At 54.1% G+C, this 11,876-nt stretch overlaps 1 protein-coding gene across 2 annotated transcripts in view; it reads left to right on the top strand.

The window, feature by feature from the left end:
• The first annotated feature begins 136 nt into the window (after positions 1–136).
• DCST2 (DC-STAMP domain containing 2) overlaps positions 137–11,876 on the top strand; it is a 15,056-nt gene continuing 3,316 nt past the window's right edge. The window contains exons 1-14 of one of the 2 annotated variants that reach the window (XM_050753059.1): positions 137–484; positions 665–835; positions 1,160–1,261; positions 2,423–2,620; positions 2,955–3,020; positions 3,548–3,761; positions 3,941–4,098; positions 4,774–4,938; positions 7,513–7,680; positions 7,824–7,924; positions 9,567–9,697; positions 10,037–10,164; positions 10,537–10,630; positions 10,737–10,877. In XM_050753059.1, coding sequence (XP_050609016.1) covers positions 217–484; positions 665–835; positions 1,160–1,261; positions 2,423–2,620; positions 2,955–3,020; positions 3,548–3,761; positions 3,941–4,098; positions 4,774–4,938; positions 7,513–7,680; positions 7,824–7,924; positions 9,567–9,697; positions 10,037–10,164; positions 10,537–10,630; positions 10,737–10,877 — 2,105 coding nt within the window. In that variant the 5' untranslated portion in view covers positions 137–216. Of the gene's footprint in view, positions 485–664; positions 836–1,159; positions 1,262–2,422; positions 2,621–2,954; positions 3,021–3,547; positions 3,762–3,940; positions 4,099–4,773; positions 4,939–7,512; positions 7,681–7,823; positions 7,925–9,566; positions 9,698–10,036; positions 10,165–10,536; positions 10,631–10,736; positions 10,878–11,876 lie in introns of those variants that run through there. The other variant, XM_050753068.1, reaches the window with a different exon arrangement.

The following is an 11,876-nucleotide window of genomic DNA, read 5'->3' as shown; positions in this document are numbered from 1 at the left end:
ACCTGATCTCTAGGCCTTTTCATCCTTCTGCTTCAAAAAGTGGGGAAGGAGATTAGAGACCTACCTATCCCCTCTCCAGTCCTTGGAACTGGGTCAGGGATTCCAAGACACATGCAGTGAAAGCCCTTGGAACCTTAGAACACGGTGAGAAATTCCAGGAGCACGGAAGTCAGCGGGCATCTCCTGGAGACAGGCAGACATTTGGCCTCAGCGGCCATGCCCAAAGTCATGAAGGATGTTGTGCACCCCTTGAGGGGAGAGGAGCCTAGCATGGCGAGAGCTGTGGTTCGCAGCGTGGGAGGCTTTACCCTGGGCTTGTCTTTGGCCACAGCCTACGGGCTTCTGGAGCTACTGGTGGAAGGGCACAGCCCCTGGGGCTGCCTGGTGGGCACCCTCACTTTGGCCGCCTTCCTTAGCCTGGGCATGGGATTCTCCCGCCAGGTCCGAGCCACTGTCCTCCTGCTGCTGCCCCAGGCCTTCTCCAGTGAGCTTGGCACCCAGGGCTAGGGGGCGGGTCCTGGAGCTGGTGCTGGGGCAGGAGAGATGCTATGGGAGAGGCAGAGGTTAAGGGAAATATTCTGAAGGCTTAAGTGAAATATTCTGAAGGGACTTGCTGCCGTGTTTGGGGCTGGGTTCTTGGTTCTAACGGAGCTGTCGCCCACAGGGCAGGGCCGGACACTACTGTTGGTGGCTGCCTTTGGGTTGGTGCTTCAAGGTCCTTGTGCCAACACTCTACGCAACTTCACCCGGGCTAGCGAGGCTGTAGCCTGTGGGGCAGAGCTGGCCCTGAACCAGACCGCCGAAGTGCTACAGCGGGCCAAGCAGCCCCTTGTCAGTAAGTCCCCCACCTCCACCACTGTCTCCCACACGTCCTCCTTGCCCCCCTCATCCTGCATGTTCTATAGTCCTTTGGCCTCCTTCTCTGCTGGTGCTAATTGCAGAGCATCTGGGCCTGGAAGGGACTCCGGGCACAGCTAAACCCTCTCTCCTTGCTCTCTGGCCTCCTCCACTCCCAGATTAACTATCTCCCAGGCCCCAGAATCCAGGCTTCCCACCTCTGGTACGGTGGCCTCCTCTCCACTCCCTGCTTAAGGGGCAATGTTGAGAACTAGCCCCTAAAGGAGGAGACTCCACAGTGCCTCTGTCCCTCACCCATCAGGTGCCCTGAACAAGATTAAAGCTATTGCCCAAAAGACCAAAGAGGTGGCTGACCGGGTCCGCAAGTTCTTTCGGTCAATCATGGATGGTGTGAAACACGTAGGTAAGCACATTAGCATGTCTACTCCTGGGGACTCAAAATGCACCCAGTCTTGGCCAGGTGCGGTGGCTCACACCTGTAATCCCAGCACTTTGGGAGGCCGAGGTGGGAGGATTGGTTGAGCCCAGGAGTTTGAGACCAGCCTTGGCAACATGGCAAGACCCCATCTCTATAAAAAAATAAAAAATAAAACTAGCCAGATGTAATGGTGCATGTCTGTAGTCCCAGCTACTGGGGAGGCTGTAGTGGAAGGATCTTTTGAACCCAAGGGTTTGAGGCTGCAGTGAGCTATGATCGTGCCACTGCACTCCAATCCAGCCTGGGCAACAGAGTGAGACTTCATCTCTAACGAAAAAAAAAGGAGGGACCAGGTGTGGTGGCTCATGCCTGTAATCCCAGCACTTTGGGAGGCCAAGGCAGGCAGATCAGAAGGTCAGGAGATTGAGACCATCCTGGCTAACATGGTGACACCCCATCTCTACAAAAAATACAAAAACTTAGCCAGACATGGTGGCACGCGCCTGTAGTCCCAGCTACTCAGGAGGCTGAGGTAGAAGAATCACTTGAGCCTGCGAGGCAGAGGTTGCAGTGAGCTGAGACTGTGCCATTGTACTCCGGCCTGGGCGACAGAGTGAAACTCTGTCTCAAAAAAAAAAAAAAAAAAAAAAAAGGCTGGGTGAGGTGGCTCACGCCTATAATCCCAGCACTTTGGGAGGCTGAGGCAGGTGGATCACCTGAGGTCAGGAGTTTGAGACCAGCCTGGCCAACATGTCGAAACCTCATCTCTACTAAAAATACAAAAATTAGCTAGGCGTGGTGGCATATGCCTATAATCCTAGCTATTAGGGAGTCTGAGGCGGGAGAATCGCTTGAACCCAGGAGGCGGAGGTTACAACGAGCCGAGATCACTCCATTGTATTCTAGCCTGGGCAACAAGAGCGAAATTCCATCTAAAAAAAAAAAATTTCAGTCTCCTCACCTGTATCCCTGTCCAGGGCTTTTCAGGCCCCTCCTGGGTGCGGGCTAGTGCTCACTGGACACAGCACAGCCAGGTCCCTGACCACAGGCCTCTCCAACCCTGGGTGCTGTGGTATTGTTCCCCAAACCTCTGAGAAGAGGCTGTAGGATTCCAGCCCTGGGTGCCAACCCTGCAACTGTCCCCAGCCAGGGCTCTCCGGAATGTATGGCAGTGGCTCCTGCACATCGGGGATGTGTGCAACTCGGAACTGGGCAACCCTTACCTGAAGTGTGCACGGGTTTTTGATGATGCCAAGGACAGCTGCATGATGGTCATACCACAAGCCTACCATCTGTGTTACGTGCTCATGCCCTTCAAACTGGCGCTCTGTGGACTTGCCAGCCGTGAGAAAACCAGGGCATGCCAGCAGGGAGGAGCCTATGTGTGGTGGGGCGGGGTGGAAATGTGGGGGTCAGTTGGGAGGACAGGCCCAGGAGGACCACTGGGGGCAACAGAGAGGAATAAGCTTGGTGGGACCAGTATTGGGGGTGGGGGTGGGCAGTAGGGAGGGACTGGTGTTGGGAGAGAGGGGTGACAGGGATGTGCTACAAGGTTTTGAGCAAATGTGGAGGCCAATAGGAAAATCGAAAAGAGGCCCTGTGAGAAGAGGTCTCCAGAGGTGGGGGGCAGACCTGGCTGTGCTCCTCCTTCGGACACTCAGCAGACTCCACCCATCAGTGGTCCAGGTGTTCTGCGTCATCCCTAAGTACATTCAGCCCTTCTTGCGCCAGACCATCGGCACCCGTGAGTGACCCCCTCCTGCCACACGTGGTGCTCCCTAGTGGTCTCCCTCCCTCATCCCAATGTGGCCATGGCCAGCCCCCAGTGCTCCCAGCCCATAAAGGAGAACGTAAGAGAAAGAAAGGGGCTCAAGAGATCACCCAGGCCCATATCCATGCTGTACAAATACAGATCAGGAGACTGAGGTCCAGCGAAGGGCCAGTGCCTCACCACAGCCTGCCGTGAGAGCAGGAGCTGGAAACAGAACCAGGGCCTCCTGTCCACACTCAGGTCCATACTCAAGTCATCAAGATCATTCCTTAGGGGCATCTGTTGCATGCCTTCTGTCATGCTGGGAGCTGAGCATGTGGTGGCGATGGCCATATGTGGAGGCTTTGTCGCCTCCTCAGTCCACCTTGACCCAAACACTGGGGGTTCCCAGCTGGTCTGTGAGCTGCACCCCCTAGGTTGTGCCAGGCCCCTCCCCAGGGCCAGCTCCACCCTCTCCTAACTCTCCTTGCCCACGTCTCCCCTGAACCTGCTGGCCCCAGCTGTGATTCAGTTGCTCAACCGGGTGCGTCAGGAGTTTGAGTTCAACATGACAGCCACCCACCACTTCTCTGTGGATCTCAATGCCTCTCGGAGTCTGTCCCAGGTAGCCATGGACCTCCGCGAGGCTGTCAGCATGAAGCTGCACCGTGTCCGAGAGGCCCTGGCTCTGATGGGGTTCACCACTCCTCTGCTGCTTGTGCTTCTCTACCTCCAGTGAGGCGCTACCGGGTGGCACGGGGCGGGGTGTGCAGGGCCAGGGCTGCAGGGAGCAGCTCATCCCCATGCCGCCCCAGCATCCAGGGAGGCTGAAGTGGGGTTGAAGGGGGTATGCCCTGTGGGGTCTGTCCCGGGGTGGTAAAGGGCCTCATATGTGCTCTACCTCCCCTTCCCAGAGCCCTATTTTACCGGTACTGTTACCTGAACTGGGACCATTATGACAATATCTACATCACCAGCCAATTCCTGCGCATGGAGGCTGTGCGCTCCGCGGCAGGGCTGCCCACAGTGCTACCGCTCAGTGCTCACGAGGCCAGGCGCTACATCCCACCGGGTGAGGACCCTGAGGACAGGGAGAGCCCAGCTCAGGGAGGCCAGGGCTTCCCCCCGCCCCGCTGCCCTGCCCCTAAGCCCCTGCACAGGCAGGGCTCAGGATGGGCTTGGGGCGGGGCCAGAAGAAGGAGACCCAGAGCTTAAGGAACTTTCAGGCTGAGGGAAGACACTGCCCAGTCCTTGGTGAGCCCACAGTCTGAAAGGAGAACATAGACACCCTTGGAGAAAGTAGCCAGAGACAGGAGAGGCAGATGGTGCTTCTGGGAGCACCCTGGACATCAGGACATCAGGGGATGGACACAGAGCGAGGGACGTCAAGTTGGGAGGGCTTCCCCAGGTGGGCAGGAAGTGCTAATATGGAGGGGGAGGACTGCCTGTGAGGTGGGGAGACAGGTAAGGGGATGAGGGATGCCCTAGGAGGGAGGGCTCCTGAGACTGGAATGGACCACAGGGCCAGGTGGAGATGATAGGCAGGCCCCTCCCCTCTAGCCACGGAGCCCCCTCCCCTGAAGAGTGTTTTCCATCCTTGCCGGAGTCCTCACAGCTTTTCTCTTCCATATTCCCGATGAGCAGACAGGCCCAAGCCTGATCAGGGGCAGGAGGCCTCTCCAAGAACTGGGGTCTGGTGGACGGGAGAACTGGGGAGCATTCTCCTGACCATCCCACTCCTGCTCAGGCTCCATCTTCTTGTCCCAATGGGAGAAGTTTTTTTACATTCTGGAGACCTTCAACCTTATCCGACACCTCCTCCTCGTGCTGTTCCTAGTCTTCCTAGACTATGCTGTCTTCTGGGTGCTTGACCTGGCCCGGCACCAGCTGCAGGGGGAGATTGTGGCCCGCAGTGAGTGCCTACACGACAGCCTCCTCCCACTCACCCACTGCAGCCCCCTCGACCTGCTCCTGCATCTCCCTGCCTGGTCCCAAGCCTTCTCCTCTTCCCATCCTCAGTCCTGGTGACTGCCTGAATGTCCCCATGTCACTGTTACTCAGCAGCCCCCAAGTGGGCCACTCTTTCAACTCTATCCTCTGCCTAGTAACACCTGTGTCTAGGTCAAGGTTATAGCATACAGAGTAGTTTAAAATGCAAGCTCTAGAGTCAGATTGGCCGGGGTTCAAATCCCAGCTCTGTCCTTTATTAGGTGGTGACTTTATTAGTAGGCAAGTTTTTTTTTTTTTTTTTTTTTTTGAGACGGAGTCTCGCTCTGTCGCCCAGGCTGGAGTGCAGTGGCCTGATCTCAGCTCACTGCAAGCTCCGCCTCCTGGGTTCACGCCATTCTCCTGCCTCAGCCTCCTGAGTAGCTGGGACCACAGGCGCCCGCCAGCTCACCCGGCTAGTCTTTTGTTTTTTTTAGTAGAGACGGGGTTTCACTGTGTTAGCCAGGATGGTCTCGATCTCCTGACCTTGTGATCCACCCGTCTCGGCCTCCCAAAGTGCTGGGATTACAGGCTTGAGCCACCGCGCCCGGCCCTGTTAGTAGGCAAGTTGCTTAACCTCTTCAGCTGCAGTTTCCTCTTTTTTTTTTTTTTTTTTTTGAGACAGAATCTCGTTCTGTCACCAGGCTGGAGTGCAGTGGCACCATCTCGGCTCACTGCAACCTCCCAGGTTTAAGCGATTCTCCTGCCTCAGCCTTGTGAGTAGCTGGGACTATAGGCACATGCCACCATGCCCAGCTTAGTTTTGTATTTTTAGTAGAGATGGGGTTTCACCATATTGGCCAGGATGGTGTCGATCTCTTGACCTCACGATCTGCCTGCCTTGGCCTCCCACAGTGCTGGGATTACAGGTGTGAGCCACCATGCTCGGCATTTTTTTTTTTGAGATGGAGTCTCACTCACTCTGTCACCCAGGCTGGAGTACAGTGGTGCAATCTTGGCTCACTTCAACCTCCGCCTCCCGGGTTCAAGCAATTCTCCTGTCTCAGCCTCCCAAGTAGCAGGGACTACAGGCACATGCCACCATGTCCAGTTGTGTTTTTAGTCGAGATGGGGTTTCACCATATTGCTCAGGCTGGTCTCAAACTCCTGACCTCAGGTGATCCACCCACCTCAGCCTTCCAAAGTGTTGGGATTACAGGCGTGAGCCACTGTGCTAGCCCAGTTTCCTCATCTGAACAGTGGAATAATAATGGTAGCAACCTCTCTGGGTCACTGTAAGGAGTAAATTAGATTATGTGTGTTGGGGCCAGGTGGGTGCCTCATGCCTGTAATCCTAGCACAAAAAAAGAGGAAACTGAAGCTGAAGAGGTTAAGCAACTTGCCTAGCAACAAGAGTGAAACTAAGTCTAAAAAATAATAAGAAGAAAAAAATAAAATAAATTAAGTGTGTCAAGTGCCTGGTAAGCCATTAACTGAGAGTGTGAGCCAGCTGCGGTGGCTCATGCCTGTAATCCTAGCACTTTGGGAGGCTGAGGAAGACAGATCGCCTAAGGTCAGGAGTTCAAGACCAGCATGGCCAACATGGTGAAACCTTGTCTCTACTAAAAATACAAAATAATGAGCCAGGCGTGGTGGTGGGCGCCTGTAATCCCAGCTACTCGGGAGGCTGAGGCTCAAGAATCACTTGAACCTAGGAGGCGGAGGCTGCAGTGAGCTGAGATCACGCCACTGCACTCCAGCCTGGGTTACAGAATGATACCCTGTCTCAAAAAAAAAAAAAAAAAAAAAGTAAAAAACTCCCAAAAAACAAAAACCAAAACCCCAAACCAAACAATAAAGCACTTGGTTAAGTGTCTGCTACACAGTCAGTGCTCAGTCAATAAATGTTTCTGGGGGCCTGACTTGGTGGCTCACACCTGTAATCCTAGCACTTTGGGAGGCTAAGGCAGGCAGATTGCTTGAGCTCAGGAGTTCAAGACCAGCCTGGTCAGCATGGTGAAACCCTGTCTCTCTAAAAAAAAAAAAAAAAAAAGAAAAATTAGCCAGGCATGGTGGCACGTGCCTATAGTCCCAGCTACTTGGGAGGCTGAGGCAGGAAAATCACTCGAACCTGGGAGGTTGAGGCTACAGTGAGCCAAGATCGCACCACTGCACTCCAGCCTGGGTGACAAAGTGAAACCCTGTCTCAAAAAATAAATTTAATAAATAAATAAATAAATAAATAAATAAATGCTTCTGGGTGGTCATGGAGGCCAGGGGGGTGGACTCACTGACCATTAAGGTCGTCTTAGATGTGGTGGCTTGGATAGGAAGACCAGACACCAGTACCACCTAGCTGGACCATGGGGCCAGTCCTAGGAGCCAGAACTGAGGTCAGGCGCCAGGGCACCATGAGGGTGCCTGAGGCATCAGAGGCCCCCAGCCGAGGGTCTGAGTCATCCTATGACCTGCGCTGCTCCACTTTCCTCATTCCAGAAGGTGTGGGCTTTTCTGCATAGCAACTGCCATGAGTGTCACTCACACAGTGTCTTTGTGCCAGGTCCTGTGTTGGTGTCTATAACCGTGGAAGGGACTGGCTATGCTGGGAATATTTATCGTGACCTGGTGTCAGCATTTGATGTCCTGCAGCAAGGCAACATCAGTATTTTGTCCCGGCGTTGTCTCCTTCGTCCCTCGGAGCCGGACAGCACTGGCTACATAGTCATTGGTATCAACCACACCCTGAGGGCCCTGGGGGAGTGGACGCCATGCAGGAAATGAGGGGTGCAGACTGCTGAGGGTGTGGGGGGCATCAGGGGTGGGCTGACACCTGTGCCTGCTGGTGAGGCTGACTGGCTGCTGTGCTCCCAGGCGTCATGTATGGCCTATGCTTCTTCGTCACCCTGTTTGGCAGCTATGTCAGCCGGCTGCGGCGAGTCATCTGTGCCTCCTACTACCCATCCCGGGAGCAGGTGAGGGGTCCAGGGCTGGGAGCTAGGCCCTGCCCCCTCCCCAGGGGGCTTAGCTAGTGGCTGGCTGTTTTGGCTCTGGGAGCTGAATTCCTTCAGCAGCTCCAGCCCTCTCTCCTCTGGTTGAACTCCAAAGCAAATGACCTGGACTGCAGACTTCTGGACCCAAGATGGGGCTGGGAGAAATGGTGCCTCTGGAGTGGGGCTTCCTGAGACAGCATTTACCTCCAAAGTTTTGTTAAAATCACAGGGGTGTTGGGGGGGTGGGGAATGAGAGATGGGGGAGAGTTGGAGAGTGGAGCTGGTGCCATGGCTCACACCCGTAATCCCAGCACTTTGGAAGGTCGAGGCAGGAAGACTGGTTGAGGCAAGGAGTTAGAGACCGTTTGGGCAACAAAGTGAGCCTCTGTCTCTATTAAAAAAAAAAAAAGAAAAGAAAAGGAAAAAAAACCCGCCAGGCATGGTGGTGTGTGCCTATAGTCCCAGCTACTAGGGAGGATCGCTTGAGCCCAGGAGTTCAAGGCTGTAATGAGCTATGATTGCACCACTGCACTCCAGCCTGGCAATGGAGTGAGACCCTGTCTCAGCAAAACAAAACAAAAACCATGGTGGGGGCAGTGTTGGCATGTTGAGGTATAATTAAAAACTCACCATCGGGGCCAGGCACGGTGGCTCACGCCTGTAATCCCAGCACTTTAGGAGGCTGAGGCGGGCAGATCACAAGGTCAAGAGATCGAGACCATCCTGGTCAACATGGTGAAACCCTGTCTCTACTAAAAGTACAAAAATTAGCTGGGCGTGGTTGCGCGTGCCTGTTGTCCCAGCTACTCGGGAGGCTGAGGCAGGAGAATCACTTGAACCCGGAAGGTGGAGGTTGCAGTGAGCAGAGATTGCGCCACTGCACTCCAGTCTGGCCATAGAGCAAGACTCCATCTCAAAAAACAAAACAAAACAAACAAACAAAAAACCCTCACCATTGGTTTACTCATTTACTAATCATTTACTGAGCATCTACTATATTCCCCTATCTCTCTGCTGGTCTCCAAGGATGCCGAGATGAACCAGACACAGTCTGGAGCTCACAGACTTGAGGCAGGCCAGACAAGCTTTTTTTCCTTTCCTTTTTTTTTTTTTTTTTTTTAAGACGGAGTTTCGCTCTTGTTGCCCAGGGTGTAGTGCAAAGGCACGATCTCAGCTCACCGCACCTTCCACCTCCCAGGTTCAAGTGATTCTCTTGCCTCAGCCTCCCGAGTAACTGGTGGAGGCATGTGCCACCACCCCAGCTAATTTTGTATTTTTAGTAGAGACAGCGTTTCTCCATGTTGGTCAGGCAGGTCTTGAACTCCCGACCTCAGGTGATCCTGAGGTCACCTTTTAACAAGCTTTTAACAAGACATTGTAATTTAAAAAGCACTTTTATTTAGGAATGAATAAAAGTGTTATGGAAAACCAGAGGAGAGAGTGGTAACTCCACCTGGGCAAGTCCAGAAGACTTCCCAGAGGAAAGGGCATTTGAGCCAAACTTAGAGGGATTCATAGGAGTTGGGCAGAAGGAAAAGGTAGGGAGTGGAGATGGACGCAGAGGGCATTCCAGGCAGACAAAACAGGGTCAAGTGGGACCCCATCCCTGATCTCCCCGCACCAGGAGAGGATCTCCTACCTGTACAACATACTTCTGAGCCGCCGAACCAATCTGTTGGCTGCCCTGCACCGATCAGTGAGGCGGCGGGCGGCTGACCAGGGCCACAGAAGTGCCTTCCTAGTGCTGGCCAGTCGGTGAGGCCACTGTCTTTCCTATAGGGGTGGGGCAAGGGCGAAAGAAAAAGAGCCAGGAGTCGGAATGGATTTCTGTCCTCTCTAAGTGTCAAGAGATTTGGTTGAAGAGGATGCCCATTGCATGCCCTTAATGCCGTGAGAGATGGGAATTCTTAGGGGTGAGGAGTGAAGGGAGGAAGGAAGGCAGAGCCATGGAGCGGTTGCTGCTGAAGTCAGAGGGATGGAGGATGTACTGCAGGAAGTCAGAAAGTCCTCCCTGCCATTTGGAGGTTGGTGCTGGAGTGGGGAGGCTTAAGCTGTCTGGTCTGGCCTGCTTAGTGTCTGTGACCCCTTTCTTAGGTGCCCTTGCCTAGGTCCATTTGTCAGCCACTTTTGGCTGCATCAGGCCTACTGCCTGGGCTGTGGGCAGCCCCAGGATGAGGGAGACATGGAGAACATTGTGTCCTGCAGTACCCCGGGCTGCCAAGGTGAGACCCGCTGGGGCATGTGCCTCTCGCTGCTCAGACTTACCCCACTTGCATATGACAATCCACTGTGGTCCTTCCTTGATGGACTTCTCTTGTACCTCACCTTTTGTGCCCCTCCCTTCACTACTATGCATGTTCTCATTTACACAGAGCCCTCAGGTAGCTCATTTTCTCCATGCTTGCCTTTATTTTCCCGGGTATTTATGAATAGGATTTATGTGCAAGTGACGTTGCAGCAGTCCCCTAGTATGCACCCCTTGACAAGGATGGTTCCTCCAGGGGTGTGAGGGGAGGCAGGGGCTGGCAGCCAGGAAGCACAGAGGGTGGGTGGGTGAGCTCGGGTTCACCTCCATTCCCCCTGGCCTCCGCCAGGTCTCTACTGCCTCACTTGCTTCCGCCTCCTGGACAATACCTGCTCTGTGTGTGCATCTCCCCTCTCCTACCAGGGGGACCTAGACCTGGAGCTGTGAGTCTTTCAGTGACATGGGGTGGCTGGAGTCTGTGGGGGCAGTGGAAGTAGCCACCCTTCTCCCAGGATGTCTGCGGGCCACTGAGATGAGAGTCTTCTCCAGGGACTCCAGCGATGAGGAGGGCCCTCAGCTATGGCTGGCCGCAGCTCAATGGAAGGACCCTGAGCAGGCATGGTTACTGCAGCAACCGCTCCAAGAAGCGCTCGGCAGGAGCCTCTCAGTGGAGTCCACTTCCGAGTCCAGGTGAGCAGGAAGCAGGAGTTGGCACCTGGGAATTGTGAGGCCTAAGCAGGTTCTGTTCCATTTACAAAGGCCTTCCTGAGTGTCTGGACCTTTGCCAGGGCTTGAGAGAGACATGAGGGGAGGGGAAGTAACTGAGGTTTGCCAAGCGGCTGCTCTGTGTTAGCACCGTGACCCTGGAGGAGCTCACCATGCCCTTGGGGAGAGTGACATCGAATAGATAACAGGGTGGACAGTACCCTGATAAAGGAGTGAAGTACACTCTGGACAGCACAGAGGACACAACAGCCAATTTGGGAAAGGGGGCATATTAATGAAGGCTTCATAGAAGAGGTGATAAATGAGCTGGATTTTTGTTTTGTTTTGTTTTGTTTTGAGACAGGGTCTCACTCTGTCACCCAGGCTGGAATGCAGTGGCGCAATCCCAGTTTACTGCAACCTCAACCTCCTGGGCTCAAGTGATCCTCCCACCTCAGTCTCCTGGGTAGCTGGGACATCAGGCACACCACCATGCCTGGCTTATTATTATTTTATTATTATTATTATTTTGTAGAGACGGGGGTCTCACTATGTTGCCCAGGCTGGTCTCGAAACTCCTGAGCTCAAACCATCCTCTCACCTTGGCCTTCCAAAGTGCTGGGATTATGGGATTATAGGCATGAGCCATGGTGCCTGGCCATGGGCTGGATTTTGGGTGCAACTTGGTGGTTTGTTAGGCTGAGAAGTAGAGGAAAGCATTCCAAGGGGAGGCCTGTGTGGGTTTGGAGAATGTGAGGCATTCAGAAGGGTAGAGCCCAAGGGATGGGTGTGACTGGGTAGAGACCTCAGAGAATGCTGGGAGATGAGGTTGGAAGTCAAGGTGGGAAGAGAGGGGCAAGAACCTTAACTTGTCATTTGAAAAGCTTAGGTTGGAAAGTGATATGCTCATATTTGTCTTTTAAGACCATAAACGAAGAAGGCAGAGTGGAGGTTGGGCAGGAGCAGGGAGGTCAGAGAGGAGCT

The sequence above is a fragment of the Macaca thibetana genome, chromosome 1, assembly GCF_024542745.1.
Source record: "Macaca thibetana thibetana isolate TM-01 chromosome 1, ASM2454274v1, whole genome shotgun sequence".
Taxonomy (NCBI): Eukaryota; Metazoa; Chordata; class Mammalia; order Primates; family Cercopithecidae; genus Macaca; species Macaca thibetana.
The sequence above is the reverse complement of the archived record's forward strand: the minus strand, read 5'-3'. Positions and strand labels throughout refer to the sequence as shown.